General features: G+C 41.4%; 1 protein-coding gene across 1 annotated transcript in view; it reads left to right on the forward strand.

Annotated features, from left to right (window-relative positions):
• The first annotated feature begins 797 nt into the window (after positions 1-797).
• The window catches only part of si:dkey-97m3.1 (fatty acyl-CoA reductase 1), a 94619-nt gene continuing 75192 nt past the window's right edge, over positions 798-20224 (forward strand). Inside the window, exon 1 of the mRNA XM_034162956.1 lies at positions 798-1000. Within this exon, the coding sequence (XP_034018847.1) occupies positions 992-1000 (9 nt within the window). The 5' untranslated portion in view covers positions 798-991. The remainder of the gene's footprint in view (positions 1001-20224) is intronic.

A 20224-nucleotide genomic window follows, 5' to 3' on the forward strand; every position in this document is an offset into this window, starting at 1 on the left:
TGTAGTCTTACACACCTCTCTGCAGCTTCTCTCCCCCTGCCATACCCTCATTACCCCATCCCCATAGAGACGGTGCCTGCTCCCAGACCACCAATAACCAGCAAAAATCTATTTAAGCATAAAAATTCAAAAAGAAAAAATAATATAGCACCTTCAACTGCACCACAGACTAAAACAGTTAAATGTGGTCTATTAAACATTAGGTCTCTCTCTTCTAAGTCCCTGTTGGTAAATGATATAATAATTGAAAAACATATTGATTTATTCTGCCTAACAGAAACCTGGTTACAGCAGGATGAATATGTTAGTTTAAATGAGTCAACACCCCCGAGTCACACTAACTGTCAGAATGCTCGTAGCACGGCCGAGGAGGAGGATTAGCAGCAATCTTCCATTCCAGCTTATTAATTAATCAAAAACCCAGACAGAGCTTTAATTCACTTGAAAGCTTGTCTCTTAGTCTTGTCCATCCAAATTGGAAGTCCCAAAAACCAGTTTTATTTGTTATTATCTATCGTCCACCTGGTCGTTACTGTGAGTTTCTCTGTGAATTTTCAGACCTTTTGTCTGACTTAGTGCTTAGCTCAGATAAGATAATTATAGTGGGCGATTTTAACATCCACACAGATGCTGAGAATGACAGCCTTAACACTGCATTTAATCTATTATTAGACTCGATTGGCTTTGCTCAAAATGTAAATGAGTCCACCCACCACTTTAATCATATCTTAGGTCCAATTTTCACCCGGACCAAACTATCTGGCGACGCCCATGGAGACCACAAACTGATTTCTTCGTAACGACTGGTCCGTTTGAGCGCCTGGTGGCTCCACAGGAGACCGCGGAGAAGGCTGGACCGACTTTTGACGGTGGGAACATCCCGCCAGCCAGAGGCCGGGGCGGCCGGTGGGCGGAGGCAGAGAGTCCGCAGCTGCCGCACCGCACAGCCGCTCTGACAGCAGCAGGAGGAAGCAGCCGCCCGCACCTACCCATGGCTACGGTAAATCAACACTTTAATCTGTTTTACTTTAAACGGCTGCTGTGCTCCCTTTCACGGTTTTACTGTGGGGTTTGTTTGTTTTTTTTTAACGGGGTGCCGCGATGACGCGCCGCCGCCGCCCGGAGCATCTTTGTCGGTGGTCGGAGCATCAACACGCTGGAAACTAGGCTAAAAATGTTTCCCAGCTTGGCCGCAGCCTGACGTTTACAGCGTCACAGCTGTGTTTATTGTTGGTTTGTTTGACTCCAGACGCCTCGGTTGTGTTGGGGAGAGAGAGGGCGCAGTTAGCATGAAGCCGTAGCCGCCTGTGGCGGCGGGAAGCGGAACAGCGGCAGCTCGAGAGGTTACCGTCAGCGTGGAGCCCCGCGCGTCAAGCTAGCAGCAGTTCGCACGAGGACGTACGGAAAGCGGGCTTCAAAAGAAAAGCACGAACTTCCTCTGATAGTATGCTATTAAATCATATTAAAAAATGGTTACACATAACTTTAACATTGAAATTGATATTAAACAGACTAACAAAGAATATTTGGAAAAACTTGGTCATTTAAATAATTAGGAAGCTGTCAGATGTGGTTCTGAAATGGATTTTTGTCATTAATTTCTTATATTTAATGGATTTATTTACAGTATATTCTTTTTTTTTAATTACCAGACTAGTCAATAAGGAAACTGGAAATGCACTTGGAGAACGCCAAAGTCCTTCGTCAATAGGATAATCTGATAGATGTAGGTGGTCAGACCTCAAATTACTTTATTCTTCCATCTACGCTCTACACGAGGTGCCAAAACCAAACCACAGCTTGACGGGAATCTTATTACAACCTGGATTCAGACAGTATGTGGTTCATCACGCTGTGGATAACATCTTCTGGATCACAACTGTGTAAGGTTGATCTCATTAGGCAAGTTTTAGAGGAAAATGTCATCACCCTCCACTGTCGGTTGGCAGTTGTGATGAAACGGGTCAAGCATGAGCATTTTTCCATTATTACATTACCTAAACACTTTTTCATTTTGTTTTTTAAGCAAAGCAGTCGTACTTGATTTCCCTGTCGGTTGGTCTTTTTACTAATAGTCTCTAAAGTCTCACAACTCGATATTCTGGTGTGGCCTGTGTGGAAAATGATATCCTATTTACTGTAACTTGATCATTACAAGTCAGCGTCGTCTTTCAACACCCAACCCAACATTTTTGCGATGCCGGTCTTGTGTGCTGATTTGGCCGTTCTATCTGGAGGCACGCGGTCGGTCACTGGTGCTGCTTGTGTCAACTCAACAACTGGAAATAACTGTGCCAAAGCTTGAATGACATGGACCATACCCTGGTTATTCATTTTGGTAAATTGTTCATCAATCTACCATCTAAATTTAAGCATGTCTAACCCAATAGGAATGTCGAGGAGGAGTAGAGAATACTGTGTGCCCATCTGGGTGGATTATCTGCCTTAGTCCCCTACTTGGCATTCAGCTCTCACCAGTGGCTCCACTTAACTGTTTGCAAGAGCGGCTACACGTCAGAAAACCACTTTGACTCAGAGCTAAACCAGGTGAATGTACCCATCGGGTTGGAAGTACTCCATGAGCTTTGGAATCATGTGAAAACCTATCTGACAGACTGAGTGTTGGAAGTCGATGTTTGATTTAATTGTCAGGAGGTGGTTCAGGAATCCATCGTGGTGTGAACACAAGAGCAGGTACTGCCAACAAAATTAAGTTGTAGCGCGTCATCTGGCCACAAAATTCAAACTGCTGGGGTTGAAAGGGTGTAGTTGCCCCATTTGATACTACTTATTTGCAGACATTGATATCAGAAGCATGTGCATTGATGTGGTTGGCAAGAATGTGTGTAAATTGATACCACAAAAGAGAGACAGTATGGCATCTTGGAGTTCAGGAAGTGATTCCGCAGTCTCTGAAAATGTTTGAAACCTGAATAGTACCACAAAAGCAAGGTATTTCTCTACGCTAACTTACAACAAAGGTTTTTGTAGGCTTCCAGATCCGTCAACAAACCCACGTTACCAGATTCATGACGTCAGGGGAAGTATTGCTATGTTCTTTCCTGCACAGGTTTTGTTGTAGAAATTAAATGCATGTCCATCTCTTTGTTGAGATGTTACGTTACTCCCACCACACACTTATACAATATGTTGATTTTTGGTGTTGTGTTTGATTTGCTCAGTATTCGCTGCCATCGCTTTGTTGTATTTTTTTGACCAGAAGTGGTATTGCTGTATCATGTCCGCATCAACCTGTGTATCATGAGGAGCTGTGCTGACCATCATCAGAGAAAACCAACAAATCATGAATTTATTTATTTATTTACTTTCCTCCCTCATGTTTTCCATGTGGGGGCGAAACACTGACTCACCTCATTGGATGATGTGATTTTTGCTCAGTGATGTGTCAAACAAGCTTGTCTGATTCCTTGTACAGTCATTATTCTGTTGAAGACTGAAGCGTGTCAGACCTGATTTTAGAATAATTTTTTTTCTTTCTCCCACATCTTGTGGATTTATGTCATTACATGGCACATTTGGAGTAAATTCCGAAAGGTTGTTCTTGCAGATAAATGAGAAATAACTGCTGAGGAGAATGCCGTTTCTGATCGTCATTCATTTTTACGTTGTCTTGATTTACACATTTTAATCAGGAAACTATTCAACGGTCAATCAGAGCTGATAGCATTCAGTTATTTAACCACCTTTGAAAATCATCTACAACTATAAACAGATTTGTCCTCATGTCCCACAGCAGCCTATACTCAAGGTTCTTGAAATGGAGCACTATCTCCACCTGGTGGACATTTACATGAATGCAGATACAATCAAATTTTGCCAAAGGCGCTGGTTTAATATTATAGTACAAATCTCAATCATTCGTTGGATTGTTTGGGGAAAACATTTTAAAGCCATCAGCTTGTTGTGAAGTTGAGTAACTTTTTGCATTTGGTTGGTTATTGTTACCCCAGTTGAGTTATGTGCTCTCAACGTGAAATCATCCCTGCAGTCATATTTGCAATTTTACATTTCGATTGCTTGTAGTTGTGTGCCTCAAACCCTGACCCGTTTGCTTAATTGCGGTTGACTGTGGTACTTTGTAACCTGCTTGGGAAAGCATTCAGTTTGGGTGATGAGGTTGCTCTCTGAGACATCCTGAGAATTTGCAGGATTCCCATCTTGTCTGTGCACCGGTACGCCAAGTGCCGTGAGGATCCTGGAGTCCGGTAATGTGATGTGCTGACGGAGGACACACAGGTGTTTGGTGTAGTGGAGGACAGGATGAGATGGAGATGAATGATGTGTGAGAATTAAAGGCACAATGCAAAAATGCATTTATGGGCAGCTGCACTCAGTCGATGTTTGTGCAAAACCCGCGTATTTTACTTGTATTTTCAAAGCTACTCCCAGTACGATCGCTTGCTGTAGCTTTTTCCTAATGCAGAGCACCTGCACGTTGATTTCCCCTTTTCAGATTTGTTGGCGGTCTACTTGAGATCGGATCTGGCTTTTTTTTTTTTGTTTTGGTTTTTTTTTTTTTTTTTGGTCTTCTTGGTCAGATCTATTTTGGTCAGATTTCCATGGGGGTCAGAGTTCTAGCTGGTGCCGACTCTGTATTTGTGGTTACGTACACGTGTGTGGCTCCTCGTCCCCTTCACCGTTCTCTTAGCCTTCTCTATTTTAACTTTTCTCTCTTTTCACTCAGAGCGCCATGAATCTTTAAATGCTAACTCAAAGTGTTTGTGCTGGTTCCAGTCGTAAGTGCACAGAGGTGTGCTGGGACAGCATCTCTGTCTGCTGTTGCTGTGATATTTGGGTGGTTTGGGGTGAAGGTTTTGAAGTGTTCCGTAGCCAATACGCCGCCACCACCAGCACCCCAGGGACATTATCTCCTCTGTGTTGCGTTTGAGAATGAGAGTGAGAATAAAAACCTTCCAGACGCGTGTTTGACATGATGGTGTTAGATTTGTGGTATAAAGTGCAAATTATTGTCAGTTTTGGAATTTTGATTGCTTCCTAAGAGCATTTGTGATTAAAAATCACAAACGAAACACTCATACTTTCGTGTTTGTGACTGGTTCCAAGTTGTCTAATTGTCCCCCTATCAACTCATCATTTAAGGTCAACAGAAATATTTCTGTCAAAGTAAAATTTGCACAACAGCAGGTTGCAAAACCATCTGGTTTGGCTAGATTAATTTTATTTATTTATTTATTTATTTATTTATTTCGTCAGCTCGGAACGCAGTATTTGTTTTCCATCTGTATTTTCTGACATCTTATTACTGTAATATAAAAAAAATCTTATTACTCTTTTAAACTGTTGTGCACTTTTTGTATTATGTTCTAGAATTTTTTTTGGGGGGGGGGGGGGGGGGGGTTACTGTTCTATCTTAATTAATTACACCACTAACCTCTATCTCAAAAACTAACTTTTTTCTAATGTGGCATGGGCATAATATGGGTTATTGACATTGTTCCCATCTAAAAATCATATTCGTACATTTGTTCATTTGGAAATGGTGGCCGTTTTTATGCCGAAAATGGCACTTTTGAGCGCTTAAAGGCAATTTTCTCAAAAACTGTCTAACTTTTATTTGTTAAGGGCATAATAGGGTTGTTGACATATTTCATGTCTAAAAATTATCGTCATAGATTTGTTCATTTGGAAATGGCCATTTTTATGCTGAAAACAGCCAATTTGGGTATTTGGACCCAATTTTCTTAAAAACTGTCTGATAACTTTTGTTAAGAGTATAATATGGGTTGTTGACATATTTAATTTCTAAAAATTATCATCATAGATTTGTTCATTTGGAAATGGCCATTTTTATGCTGAAAACAGCCAATTTAGGTATTTGGACCCAATTTTCTCAAATACTGTCTGATAGCCTTTCTTTTAATTTAACAAGAGCACAATATTGTCATTGACGTTGTACCCGCCCCAAAATTATTTGTGTAGATTCATTCGCTGGCCCGCGATCACCTTAGTATTTCTTCTGTTTTTCTTGTTGCTTAATGCTGACAAATTATACTGTATTTGTTGTCTTTCTGATGGCCGATTTTGTGTTTTTCTCTCTGTTTGAGGTGCGGCTCCTTCCAAAGATGGGAGTGGTGTCTGTTTCTGTAACCCTCCTGTTCTGTGCACCGACAAAATTTACAAAAGAATTTACAAAATGAATATACAGGAAATTTTGTCGGTAGCATGGGCCAAACAGAAGGTCACCCCTTTGAATCTGGTCTGCTTGAAGTTTCTTCCTCAAATCATCAGAGGATGTTTTTTCTTACTACTGTCGCCTGTGTGTTTTGCTCTGGAGGTTGGTAAGGTTAGACCTTACTTGTGTGAAGCACCTTGAGGCAACTTTGTTGTGATTTGGCACTATATAGATGAAAATAAATTTAAATAAATTGAATTTGTTTGGAAATGGTGGCAATTTTTATGCCAAAAATGGCCATTTTGCCTTTGGGCTTTATTGGACTTGGTAACCCACGGGGCCCTTGGCGCTTCTGTTTTTGTGTGTGTGTGTGTGTGTGTGTGTGTGTGTGTGTGTGTGTGTGTGTGTGTGTGTGTGTGTGTGTGTGTGTGTGTGTGTGTGTGTGTGTGTGTGTGTGTGTGTGTGTGGGTGGGGTGAGAATAATATTCAGTTTTATTTATTCTTCAGTCTCCTGCACCACTTTTATTATCCGATACATCAGTCAACCCTTTTTCAGAAGCACTTCCAGTTTTTTATTTTGTTTTTTTTTATCTTTTACAAACATCTTGATTTGAATGTTGCGTTTCATGATAATTTTAATACATATTTCTTATTAAATATACTTATTTCCAATTAGTTTCTCTTTGTATATGTTGGCTGAGGAACAAAATATCCAGAATGGTTTAAATTGGGATGGTATTTTGTTGGTTGTGTATCACAGTTAATTAACTTTATGTGCTGTTTTTCTGCTTTTTGTCGAGAAACGCAAATGCCTACAGATCACTCAGGTGAAAATAAAGAGCTTGTTGATGCTGAAAAAAATGAGTCAGCTTTTTTGATCATTAATTAATAGTTGAAATCTTTAAGGAAATAAAAATGTCTGATTCTGACTTCTTTCAGCATCTCACATCTTTTTCAGTTTAAAAAAAATTAAACAGGTTTTTGGGGGTTTCAGAAACAGTTTTACACTGATTGGAATGCCTTGAACTGTTTTGTAATCACTTTCAGCTGGTTTAATCAGACATTTGTTCATATTGAAATGGTTAAACTCTTATAAAGTGATTTATTTTGTTGTTGTTGCTCGATATTTTAGTCATATTAAACTGGTTTTGCCTTTTTTCATAATTTATGATTGGAATGGCTTTTAAATCATAAAATTAAATCATTAAATCATAAATGGGTTTAATCAGAAAACGATTGCAAATTATTTTAAAATCTTATAAAGTGATTTTTAAATTGCTTTATTTGGATTGTAGTCTTGATATTAAACTGGTTTTGATATCTGAAACAGGATTATAAACTGCCATAATGAGGTATTTGGGGCAGTGGGTTGTACCTCAAAGAAACAATCTTGAGGTTGAATCCTGGTCCCTCTGGTCTGTGTGTCTTTGTCTTTAAGAAAGAGATGAAATCTCATATCTCACCCTCCAGTTTGGTTCTGATGTTCAACCACAGAGGTGGTGGTGTGATTTTTGAACTCCACCCACTGTTTAAAACATTTATCTGGCTCAGGAGCCCATGTGTGTAGTGACTGGTGCAGTGCCAAGGTGCCATCGGTTTTTCTCACAAGAGGGTGGTTCTGTTTACTTTGTAGGCATGCCACTTAAAGTAATACTGTATCTAAGAGATTGCAAAGTAAACGGTAAATGAAAGTACTTCTATTTTTATTTTAGAATACAAATTTTAATGGAGTGAAGCAGAAAAGGTTTGCACACTGTGTCATTGACAGCTGTGGTGTTTTTGTAGCACGAGGGCAGGTGGCAGTGAAGGAATGTTGTTGCACCCGTGTTTTTTTTTTTTTTTTTTTTTCTTTCTTTCTTGTGGGAGGGCAGTAATATTGGCCAAGGCTCTGAATGGTAGAGAAAATGAGCCAGGAACAAGGGTGTCATGTGTCTTTGAGGGAGGGCTGACGGCACTATAGAGTCGCATTAATCTTCTCAGATGGGTTTAAAGTCAATGATGTTTAAGGACGAAGACTTGCAAGTCAATCACAGATTTGTAGATGATGCATGCTGCGTATATCACGTCCCGTGTGCAACAGCTACTAATGGAAGCTTATGAGGATCAAAATCACAAACATACTATATTTAAATAAATGTAAGGAAACAAACTATGGTCACTGTAATAAGTGTGACAGCCACGAACCAAATGAATGCATACGTTAGTTAAAAATGTAAATGCTGATTTTTAGCTGAAGCCATTACAGTTATGCCATTTCCACAAATTAACAGTTATACACTTACCATAAAAGAAAGCCATGGAAGTTGATGTTACTCAACCATACCATACCTTCAGCCATAGCATGAAGGAGTGGTAAAGCTAATGTTGAGAAGTGAAGCCCTGTGAGGATCAGTGGTTTCATGCTTTGAAAGAGCACCACAGATGCAATGTTTGCTTTGAGAACGCTGATGGAGAGGTATAGAGAAAGCTACAGTATTCTTGTGGCCTGATGGATTATTTATCCAGAAACATGAAAGAGCAGGCGACATTGGCCTGCTTTATGCTAACCTTTCTACAGTTACAACTTTCCAACAAACAATACAAACCAGTAAGCGCATACTTTCATACTGTGTCTGCAGGGCTGTCATTTATGTTCAGACTTGTCCAAACAGCATCAGTATATGAAAGCTGAGTACTGAGTCACCTACTGAGTAACAGACTACTGCAGAATGAAGAGCCAGCATTGTTTGTGGAAGCAAGGCTCAGTGACTAAAAAGCCATGATGCAGTTTGCTTGGGCGATAAAGACCTGGATTTGATTCCTGCTCATGCTACCTGTCTGTCCTTGGACAAGACACAATTTTCAATGTTTCAATCCACCCAATTGTAAATGGGTAACAGACTTGGCTGGGGAAGTAACTTGAGTCAGACTGGAGTCCTGTCCAGGGAGAGCCCATAGACTTTCATGAACTTCATGCTGTGGAATCCAGACATGAGCAAAAGTTGACACTGCAAAAACATTCCTTGACAAGAACAGAATTTTTTTTTTTCGTTGTTGTTGTTTTTGTTTGTCGCAACATTGGGTGCAAGTAAGGTCTGGTAGCAGGCAACCACCCAGGCAGACTGGTTCACTCAACACTGAGGCACCTGCGTACTTGATTATGCTGCCAAAAAATGCACCACATAATTAAAATGTACCCAGAGAAGTGCGCCAGATGACCTACCTGATGTTCCCTCGGTACACAAGTGATAATCCTAAGCAGGTGTTCATTTAACAGAAAGTCATTCCATTGGTACCCAAGGATCCTACCAAAGAGACCTGGTCACACAGAGTCCTTGCCTAGTAGCATCCAAGTCTCACAAGCATAATAGTAAAACAGGAAGCATCAGGACCTTAACGACTTGGTCCTTTATTGTCCTGGTTAGATGCTGGACTGTCCAAGTACTGTCCAGGTGTTGCTCAACCGCAGTGTCTGAGGACCCAGAGACATGAACGTCACTCCAACATTCTACATTCAATTAAACCAACCTCTTAGTTGTGAGACAAATATTTGCTTGGAATACTTCATTTTGACAATACAAAACTGTTAAACTCTTAATCGTACAGGTTTAAAGTGAGAGTAGTGGACCTGTGACTAAATACTGCTGGCTCCAGGATGAACCTTCGTGAGGAAAATGAAAGACAGAAAAGTTGTAGTGAAGTACATTAGCATTTTCCTTCAGTTTTGGACCTCATAAAAGGCATTAACGGGAAGTTTGGTCTCTAAGTGGCTCCTCTGAGAAGCTGTTCTTGTTTCAATCCCAGAAAGGGAGCAGCCTTATTATTATTATTATTATTATTATTATTTGATCTCTGTGTAATGTTCTACTTAGCATATGGCCAAAGATGATTACATCCTCTTTTCCCTGAAACACAAATGTGCTTTCACTTCTGGCTTTCTGGTCAGGATTCAGTTGTTGTAGATTTATCAGGCCACTCTGCTGTGTTTGCACGTTTTAATAGCTGCTCAGCTCATCACCGCTGGAGCAGAATAATGTCAGCGCTTCCTTGTGTCACATTTATCAAAGATCAAAAGATTAAGTGGTATAGTGTTGAAGTCCTTGTGGTGCAATCCCACACCCTAATCTGTCTACTAGCAGTGTAATTCTAGTATAATCTGTAAACACTTCTCGCGTTCATAACCTTCTGTTTTACGGGGTGGACGGATGGACGATGAACTGCTTCCACGACTCACCAAATTACGCGAGAACATTCATTAATTATACGAGGGCTGTCAATAAAGTAACGGTCCTTTTTATTTTTTTCAAAAACTATATGGATTTCATTCATATGTTTTTACGTCAGACATGCTTGAACCCTCGTGCGCATGCGTGAGTTTTTCCACGCCTGTCGGTGACGTCATTCGCCTGTGAGCACTCCTTGTGGGAGGAGTCCAGCCCCTCGTCGGAATTCCTTTGTCTGAGAAGTTGCTGAGAGACTGGCGCGTTGTTTGATCAAATTTTTTTCTAAACCTGTGAGACACATCGAAGTGGACACGGTTCGAAAAATTAAGCTGGTTTTCAGTGAAAATTTTAACAGCTGATGAGAGATTTTGAGGTGATTCTGTCGCTTTAAGGACTTCCCACGGTGCGAGACGTCGCTCAGCGCTCTCAGCCGCCGTCGTCAGCCTGTTCAAGTTGAAAACCTCCACATTTCAGGCTCTATTGATCCAGGACGTCGTGAGAGAACAGAGAAGTTTCAGAAGAAGTCGGTTTCAGCATTTTATCCGGATATTCCACTGTTAAAGGAGATTTTTTTAATGAAAGACGTGCGGACGGGTCCGCGCGTCGGGACGCAGCCGACGCAGTGCGGCGGCACAGGAAAAACACCTCCGTGTTGATAACCATTTGTAAAATCCAGGCGGCTTTTGATGGCTTTCAGTGGAGTGAGTATATGAGAAATTGTTTAACAGCAGGACATGTTCCAACTTGTCCTTAAGGCTTCCAGCAGAGGTGTTTTTCCTGTGGCGGAGCGTCGCGGCGGCTGCGAGCCGACCCGCACGTCTTTCATTAAAAAAATCTCCTTTAACAGTGGAATATCCGGATAAAATGCTGAAACCGACTTCTTCTGAAACTTCTCTGTTCTCTCACGACGTCCTGGATCAATAGAGCCTGAAATGTGGAGGTTTTCAGCTTGAACAGGCTGATGACGCCGCCTGAGAGCGCTGAGCGACATCTCGCACCGTGGGAAGTCCTTAAAGCGACAGAATCACCTCAAAATCTCTCATCAGCCGTTAAAATTTTCACTGAAAACCAGCTTAATTTTTCGAACCGTGTCCACTTCGATGTGTCTCACAGGTTTAGAAAAAATTTTGATCAAACAACGCGCCAGTCTCTCAGCAACTTCTCAGACAAAGGAATTCCGACGAGGGGCTGGACGACTCCTCCCACAAGGAGTGCTCACAGGCGAATGATGTCACAGACAGGCGTGGAAAAACTCACGCATGCGCACAAGGGTTCAAGCATGTCTGACGTAAAAACATATGAATGAAATTCATATAGTTTTTGAAAAAAATAAAAAGGACCGTAACTTTGTTGACAGCCCTCGTAGATCGCGGTTGACAGCAACCTGGGGTGAAGTCATCGCGTATGTGTGCAAAGTAGTGCACTGCTCTTAGCGTTGCGCGTCTTCTCATTGGATACCCGATTTAATCACTCTGTCACAGATATCGCTTTCCCCGTTAAGGAGCTGGATCTTGTTTAAAACCAACATGAGTTTTGACATAAGATCGAGGCTTAAAACGCAGATCATTCTTGGCTGAGCAGCAAGTGGTTCGCAGTGGTGTTGCCGTCATCCCACTTTCCACATTAGGAAGATGATCCTTCTTGATAACTGACAGAGTAGCATTGCTCTTTACATCACCTTGTTCCTCATAAAGGGCTTGAAACAACATGACCAGTTAAGGCCTGGTACCATCATCACTGAGTGACTAACTTTTGCACTTATCAGGGCAATGGAAGCTTGTGCCTTTAATGGTCATTCAGCTACCAAGCAAGAGGTTATCAGGAACCACCAGTACCTTTGCAACTGGTGCATTTGAGCATGCACATCCAAGGCAGACTCCAGAAGAGATGTTACAGTTCATCCATTGTGTTCATTGTATGTCCGTCTGGTCCTGCAGGGTCCTTCCTTGATGGAGGCATGTGGGATCTCCACGAGGAACTGTACAGATCTGAAGTGTGCTGGTGACACTTGGAAGACTCTGGAGGACAATTACTAGACACTAGACTGTTCCTCATAAGACTTTACTACTTTGGAAATTGTGTATGTTGAGGACTCTGGGAGCAAGTTATTGAGACGGTTCCTACTGTACAGACTTGCTGGAACTCACCACATGTACAGTGTTTGGATGTTTTGGGGGCCATTAGGTTGTTGCAACCACTGGAGTCTATATGTATATGGTCTCTTAGCTGCAACATTTGCATGTTTGACAGATCATGTTATGTTTTGCTCCCTTTATTGTTATTGGTAGTATGGCCAAAGTAGATGGTCACTCCAGTGAGTCTGGTCTGTGTGAAGTTCTTTTTTTCTCTTTCCTTGTAAGCAAAACATACCTGAGGGAGTCACTTTTGCCAGTGTACTTGCTCGGGGGGGTAAGGTTAAGTTGGGTGGGCAATCATGTGCCATGAAGGACCAAGACAGCGCAGGCTTTCTTTTGTACCAGTTACATCAGCAGGGGATTTCATTGATGTTCAGGGGAGAAGCTCATCAGCAAATCCACCTGCTGAGATGGTTGGTTGCAAGGAAAACCTGCACTGTCTTGGCCCTTGTTGCCCACCCCTGGGTTAGATCTTACTCTTGTGAAATTCCTTGAGCTCTCCGGCAATGTTCAAATAAATTGAATTGTGGTGTTGACATGACATGATGGTCCCAGGCCATGTTCTAGATTCTTCTCTGAGGGTTATTGGTGGTCAAACAGGCTACCCATCTACATTTAATAGTCTCTCCCTCGTCCCTACCTGTAAAGTTACACTGAAATGACAGTTCGAGCACTAACATCAAAATGAACGAGTTTGTGTGCAAATTTATTTCTGTACTGGTTTCATTGGGCAGATTCAAAACGTGGAACAAGGAGTGATGGGAAGTCCTTCACTTACATCTTCTTCAGAATCATTCTTGGACCAGCCTCCTCTAAATGCGCAGGTTCAGCCACTTTAAACTGAAACTGCAACACTTTGGGGAATGAAAATTATATTTGACAACGAAACGTAGCTTCAATCGATAAAGGTGATCTGTACTTGAGAGAGCACCAACACAAACACTGTGAATATCTTGAATATTCACCTCCTTCATAAAAAAGAACCATTTAGTCCTGCTGCATTTGTTTTTAGGTTATGCATGAAAAAGTTCTGTATACTTAAAACGTTCTCGCCATCTCTTGGGAGCTCATGATGCAGTTCCTGTGTGGTTCCTCCAAAGCTTTACTCCTTGTGCAACTGCTGACTTTTTATACGTTTAGTAGAGACTTTTTATTTGTGGTTAACCTGTTTTTTGTTTTGTGTGTGGTAGTTTTCTGTTTTAAACAGGGAATCTACACTACATCTACTGCACCTACAGCCTTGAGAGATGACTTTCAAATAGAGCGAGAGATTTGATGTGCGTTTGGGTATTGGGAAAACCCTGAGGACACTTGGAAAATGTTTGAGAAACGTGTTAGCTTTTAAGAATGGAAGAAGTCTGTTGTAAAAATAAATAAATAACCTGACAAAGATAATTAAGATAAAAGAGACTGTAAACAATTCTATAAAATGCCTCTGGGCAGGTGTTACTGTCCGTTGGCTTCTTTTAAAATGAAATTATGCAGGGAGATCATTGACAAGCAGTTGGTTTTGCTGGAAACGTTTCTCCTCTTAGATTCTTTCCTTCAAACCTCATGTTCCATCATATAACATCAGATATTTTGTGGAAAGTTAAAATGATAAGCTGGTACTTGACCCCTCGCTTGACAGAAGGGACCCGTGTGGTTTGTTCCTCGAAAGAGGTGCCTGGGAATCGGGCCGCGTTGGCGGTGCCAGATCCTGCAGGTTCATGACCTGTTGGCCCCGCTGCAGCACTCTGAGCAGGATTCCCCGTGCGGGACTGGGCCAAGAGTGAACTGACACTGGCTGTGCAACTCAGAGATGATTGGTGTAATTACAGAAATCGTCTGCCGTCAGACATAATGTAGACAGTACCCTGATACACGTGTATGCAAACACGTTGAAACACTAACCCTCTCTCGCAGCCTCGGCCTCCTGTGGTCAGACATTTGATAGTGAGCAGGGACCTTATTTTGTACACGCAACTTTGAAACCGGCTTCAGGTTCACGAAAAAAATATATTAAATTAAAGAGACATGTCTTAAATCCTTGAAGCCAAAGGCTAATCTACGTAATTAATTATAATTAGATTAGCCTTCAGCTGCTTAGAAAAAAAAATATTAAGTGGAAGTGCCTGCTTGCTGTAAGACAATCTTGGATAAAAGCCCTTTTAAAAGTGCCGTGGAGTGCTGCTCTCTCTTCTGGGACTGACTGAGGAGCTTGAGCTCATTCAGTGTTTTGTCATTACCCATAAGGCATTTGGTACGGTGCATCCATGCAAAATTTTTGGTATTTCCCCCCTCAGTATTCAAGCAAAAACATAATGAACAAATGTTATTGACTATTTTTTTATTGACTACCTCAGGGTAGTTGTATTCATGAATGACTTTGTAATACTGGCACTGAAAATGTGTATCCATGGTAGGGTTGTCATGATTTCAAACTTGATACTGATGCCCAGAAAAATGCTTGATAGTTGATACCATTTTCAGTATGAGAGGTGACAAAAAAATTAAGCATATGTTTTTTAACAATTAGAACCATACAAAATTCAATTAAATTGAATTCATTTGCATTGTACAATTGAGGATCTAATCCGATATTAATTTTTAGTATCAGAGTATTGAATTTTAATTTTTTTGGCAACCCAGTGAAGAGACACTATAAAACCATTGGTTTTTGCACACTTGCATATTGTATTATTAATGACAAAATATCAATTGCTCTGATAGGGCTGGAAAATAACATGGTGTAGCATCCACATGAAATAAACTCACTTCTGCCATGACCTTTGCCACTGTGCCAGTGGGCATTGTCAGTGTAAAGCAGATTTATTTTCCGAGGTTTCCTAAAATCTTGCCAAATAATTGTTGATTGTGGAACATCTTCACCATATAAAAATCAGAGCTCGGTACCAGACATGTTTGATCCACATTGACAACCCTGAATGAAAGGGAGCAGATCGAAGTTAAAAATGTCAGGTTCCTACACCCTGGTTTGAGGAAATCGTACACAAACCCCTCATGTTGAAGAAAGTTTTGCAGGTGTGGATGGGATTAGGTCACGTTTCTGTTGTTTTTTTTTTACCTCTTTATTGGAAGAATCTTGACACATTCTATTGCATGGGTTTGTTACCACATACACACACTGGGTGCACAGACAAAACTGCGGAAAGCAACAGAATCAGTTCTTTAATCAAACTTTTCTCCATGTTTTGCTCTTTTATTTCCTAGCAGCAGCGTTATTAATCACGTCATTACACCACCCGCATCCACTTACGCCTATAAAAAGAAAGGTGGAGGAGCTCATTTCCTTTCTGTTTGAGATTTTCACAGACAAGAACCACAAAATGCCTGAAACGGGATATTGAGCACGACACAACTAAAGCTAGACACCGTCTTTTTAGTGGGGGTGGGGGTGGGGGGGTTCACATTCTGCCATAGTGCGATGAAAATTATGCTTATGCTAACTTGATTTTTTTCAGACCACATGTTTCTTGAACATGGAGGGGAGACTTACTTCTTCTCCAAGCTATCCTGATTTGTACCTTGTGGGGTTTTTTTTTTTTTTTTTTTTGTAGTTGGGCATGTCCAAACATCTCCCGCTGGGAAACCGTTGTGACATTTGTCTTTGTTTTTAAAGGTTAGTAAACTTGTTCTTGCCTCCTCCTTTAATTAATGGCTGAATTTTCCTGTTTGTTTGTTTTTTTCCCACACTGCTCCCCCTCTACATCTAGTCAGGTTTTGTCCATTCATAATGGACTTGGTGATTGTGGAGCTGCAGAGCTTAATTTTATTTATTTATTTATTTCGTCCGTGTCTCCAGCAGCACTTGGCTGACCCACAAATGGAGGGGTTTTGTCAGGAAAAGCTGGAGGCAGCAGAAGGGTCGCAGAGCTACGGCTTAAAACAACTCTCCTCTGACAAACAGCCTGGGCCTCCCGGGGAGAACATCTTTCAGGAGAAACGCATACACAAAAACCCTGTCAGGAAAAAAAAGAGGGGGGAGACGTGAGGCCATAAGGCCAGAGTGCAACAAGATTAACCGAGGATAACGACAACAACAACAAAACCCCGGGAACTGGGGTATAGTCAAGCCTCGAGCTTCTTCAAACGTTATTTTGGATTTGACCCTGAGTGACATTGAACATGATGCAGTGCTTTGTCAAGACAGCATCATCTTGACTCAAGGAGCTAGTCCCTTAAGGTTTTCCTGTTTTGTCCTTGCTGTAATGTACTTTGACTATTCTTTTCAAGTCTCTGCAGACACGGGGCTTATGCATCACAACGCCACAAGGATAATGCTGACAGACAAGGAGCTTTACTCCTTTGTCCTTAAATGTCTGTATGGTTGATGGAGGACAAGTTCAAAAGTTTATGTAAGGCTTTTTAATTCAGCAAGTGTAGTCCCAAAAAAAAGCATCCTTGTGGTTTTTATTGTCAGATTTTGTTGAAATTCTGATTCCTTTTGATTATTCCAGACATGGAGGAGAGTTTGAACATGGTGATGTAGAATTGTAGGACGTTGAGGATATTTGACAAGAAACCAACAATAGCAGATCTAAACTGGCACAATAGCACCCCTTTAATTATTTGTCTATTTCAGTTCAATTTATTTCATTTATTTAGCGCCAAATCACAACAAAGCTGCCTCAGGGCGCTTCACACAAGTAAGGTCGAACCTTACCAACCCCTAGAGCAAGCACACAGGTCACAGTGGTAAGGAAAAACTCCCTCTGATGATTTGAGGAAGAAACCTCAAGCAGACCAGATTCAAAGGGGTGACCCTGTGTTATAGTTCGATATATATATATATATAAAAAAAAAAAGCAAGCCTCTTGGGAGTATTTCCTTTAGGGATGTGAATCGTACAACAACTCACGATTCGATTCTGATTCTTGGGGTGACGATTTGATTCAGAATCTATTTTCGATTCAAAGAGCTCTGAGAAATAGTTATATTACTTAAAAAATGTTTATGTTTAAGAAAATGCAGCTTTACAAGGTTAATCAAGTGATTCTAGATGTAAATTTACTTATCTGCTTTGCTCATTCAGAGTTGGCTGGCAGTTTAGCGAAGCGCTGGTCAGTAGTCAGCAGATACCACTACTCCGTTTCTTTTAGCTCCGGGTGATGGCGTAGCATGTGGGTTGCGGATTTGAAGTGTTTCCGAAGTACTTGACTTTCATTTTGTAGATTTTGCACACTGCATAAGTCATGTCAAACTCCTTCTTACGCAGCAAATAATAAAATCCAAAATGCGCCCAAACATTTGCCTTCATCAAAGACGGTGCTGGCTGAGTTAGCTCTATGTCCGCCAAGCTAAGCTGCAGCTCACGAATGTTTGAAGCACGCCGGACCCTCCCCTCGCGGGGACGCTGCAGTACGGAATCCGTTGCCTGACAAACAGTACGCGCAGCGAGTAAGCAAGAAAATGTTTTTAAAAAATGCTTTTTAAAAATCGATTCTTGGACATTTTGGATCGATTCAGAATCGTAATAAATAAGAATCGCCGCGATTCAGACGTGAATCAATTTTTTTTCCCCCCGACACCCCTAATTTCCATGCATGCCACTTTATGACTGCTGCTTTGATCTTGCTTTTCCTGTCCATTATGTTGGGAGTATTTTAGCTGCATTGTAACTGAATGGTTTTACACAAACCTGTGACACACTCCAAAAACAAAAATCTTCCAGAAGTGGTTTGAAAGAAAGCAATAGCTGCGACAGAGCAAGCGGCCTGAGCTCCTGAGTTGGTGTTGGCCTGCAGCAGAAGGTAGCTGGACATCATCAGGTTTACTGAAGGCAGCAGAACAGGGAGGAAGGAAGCAGTGTTTGACCCCAGAAGAATGCTTTGTTGTATGTGTGTGTTTGTGGGACCTGCATTGTGCACACTCGTTCCAACAGTATTCCACTTGCAAAAACATTTTCATTGTTGGGTATAAATCTGATGTGACTCTCAGCCCCCCTTTGCCTCTTCACATCCACAGAGAAGCTCTGCTGTGTTCTGAAATATAGAGCCGGGGTTGTCAGGGGCCTCGGCACAGGGCCGTGGTGGTGACCTTGTTTTTCATCACTGCACGCTGCAGTAAATTACATTTTCAACTTGGCCTCTGTTTGAAAGCACAGACTTCTGTTTCTGATGTGTTTTTCCTCAGGAAAGAAATGATTCAAACACACTCTTCTGTTATTGTCTGTTTCATACGGTGGTTGAAGTCAATACTGCAGTCACACAAAGCAGATTACTTTTGCCAAATGGGGAAGACAGCTTTGAACAAAACCAAGCAAAAACTAACTGCTCGATGCATTAGGGTCAATAATTAATAATAAATGAATCAATTTCTTTAACTAATAGACATTTTTAAAGGGTGTCAAATACAGTTACCACCGCCTCCCCCTGCTGAGTTCATCACCGATCATGATGTTTTATTGCAGACATCACGATTTTACACTTAAGTAAATGTTGCCCAACTCAAGTCCCACCTTTGCCCATCTGTCCAGTTATGGCAGCTCTAGGCTATATCGGGGTTATCACCAGCGCAGTTGAGATTAGGGGGCCCCTATGCTGCGATTTGGATCCCCTATGCTGTGATTTAACCAGCATAGGGAAGCTTTTCTAGTTTCTTTTTTTAAAGGACATGTCACACATGATTTAACGTCCCAGTTAGCAACACAAAGTGGCCCTCAAAATGCACGAAACAGTGTTTCAAAGGGTTATAAATTTCAAAATACTCTACTCTACACTACTCGTGCCTGCAACACTTGTCTCACCGCTACGTTCCCCCCTATGCTGTGAAAAAATCCTGGTGAGAACCCTGTATATGCTTCCGTTCCAAACAAATCCAAAAGGCACCCGCATTGATTATGTCTTTCGATGGATGTGGAAAGTAGAGTAGAGAGGATGTAGGAAACACAGGAGACACTTGGGTGCAAATCTCAGCTCTGTTGAATCACTAAAAGTGCTCATTAAGTGGTTGTCGTGGTTACATGTTGTCGTGTTATTCGCAGAATGCAAGTGCAGAATTTCAGCCCTGCATTTCAACAAGCTAGTTGGCAACGCTTCGGCTTGACTGAAAGAGCCGCGACTGCTAGCCTAGTTCTGTCACTGGTGACAAAAAAAGGGGACGGTGCCAACGAGAGCTGGGAAGCTGTCATCCATTCCTTGAAGAGCTGTGCCGTGTATCCGTCTCCCGTTGTTATCCCGGTTACATGCAAATGAACAGCAGCTCTTTGGCAATGTGGCTGTGAGCTTTTAACCCACACATGGAACACGAAGCTTTTGATCAGAGACGTACTCGGCTGCAGCCAAGTCTCACTCCGTCACACAGAAAGCAAGACACTGCTGTCTGCAGGAAATAAGGACAAAGTCTAACAGCTATCCTACAAAAACGCAGTAAAATGCACAGTCTGTTGGTGCTCGAGTTATATATTTAGAGTTTGATGATGAAAATTGAGTTTCCAACAAGCAACGTGTGCAAAGTGCACAGTTGGACTCTGCTCTGACTGTAGCCTTTACATAATGCCAACTGTTCTGCCGTTAAAAAAAAACAAACAAAAAACCTAAATCATGTCCATACAAGCATTCTTTAAAAAATAAATAAAATAAAACTTCCATCTGTGTGAAAACACAAAACTCAAAACTGCTTTGAACTTGTTTTGACAGATGTGCACTCACCTCGAAAATAAGTTTAAGAGGGCACAATTAATCTTGATTGATTTACATAGATTTCCAAGGCAGCTGACGCTTCCTGTCCTG

The sequence above is a fragment of the Thalassophryne amazonica genome, chromosome 22 (genome assembly GCF_902500255.1).
Source record: "Thalassophryne amazonica chromosome 22, fThaAma1.1, whole genome shotgun sequence".
Lineage (NCBI taxonomy): Eukaryota > Metazoa > Chordata > Actinopteri > Batrachoidiformes > Batrachoididae > Thalassophryne > Thalassophryne amazonica.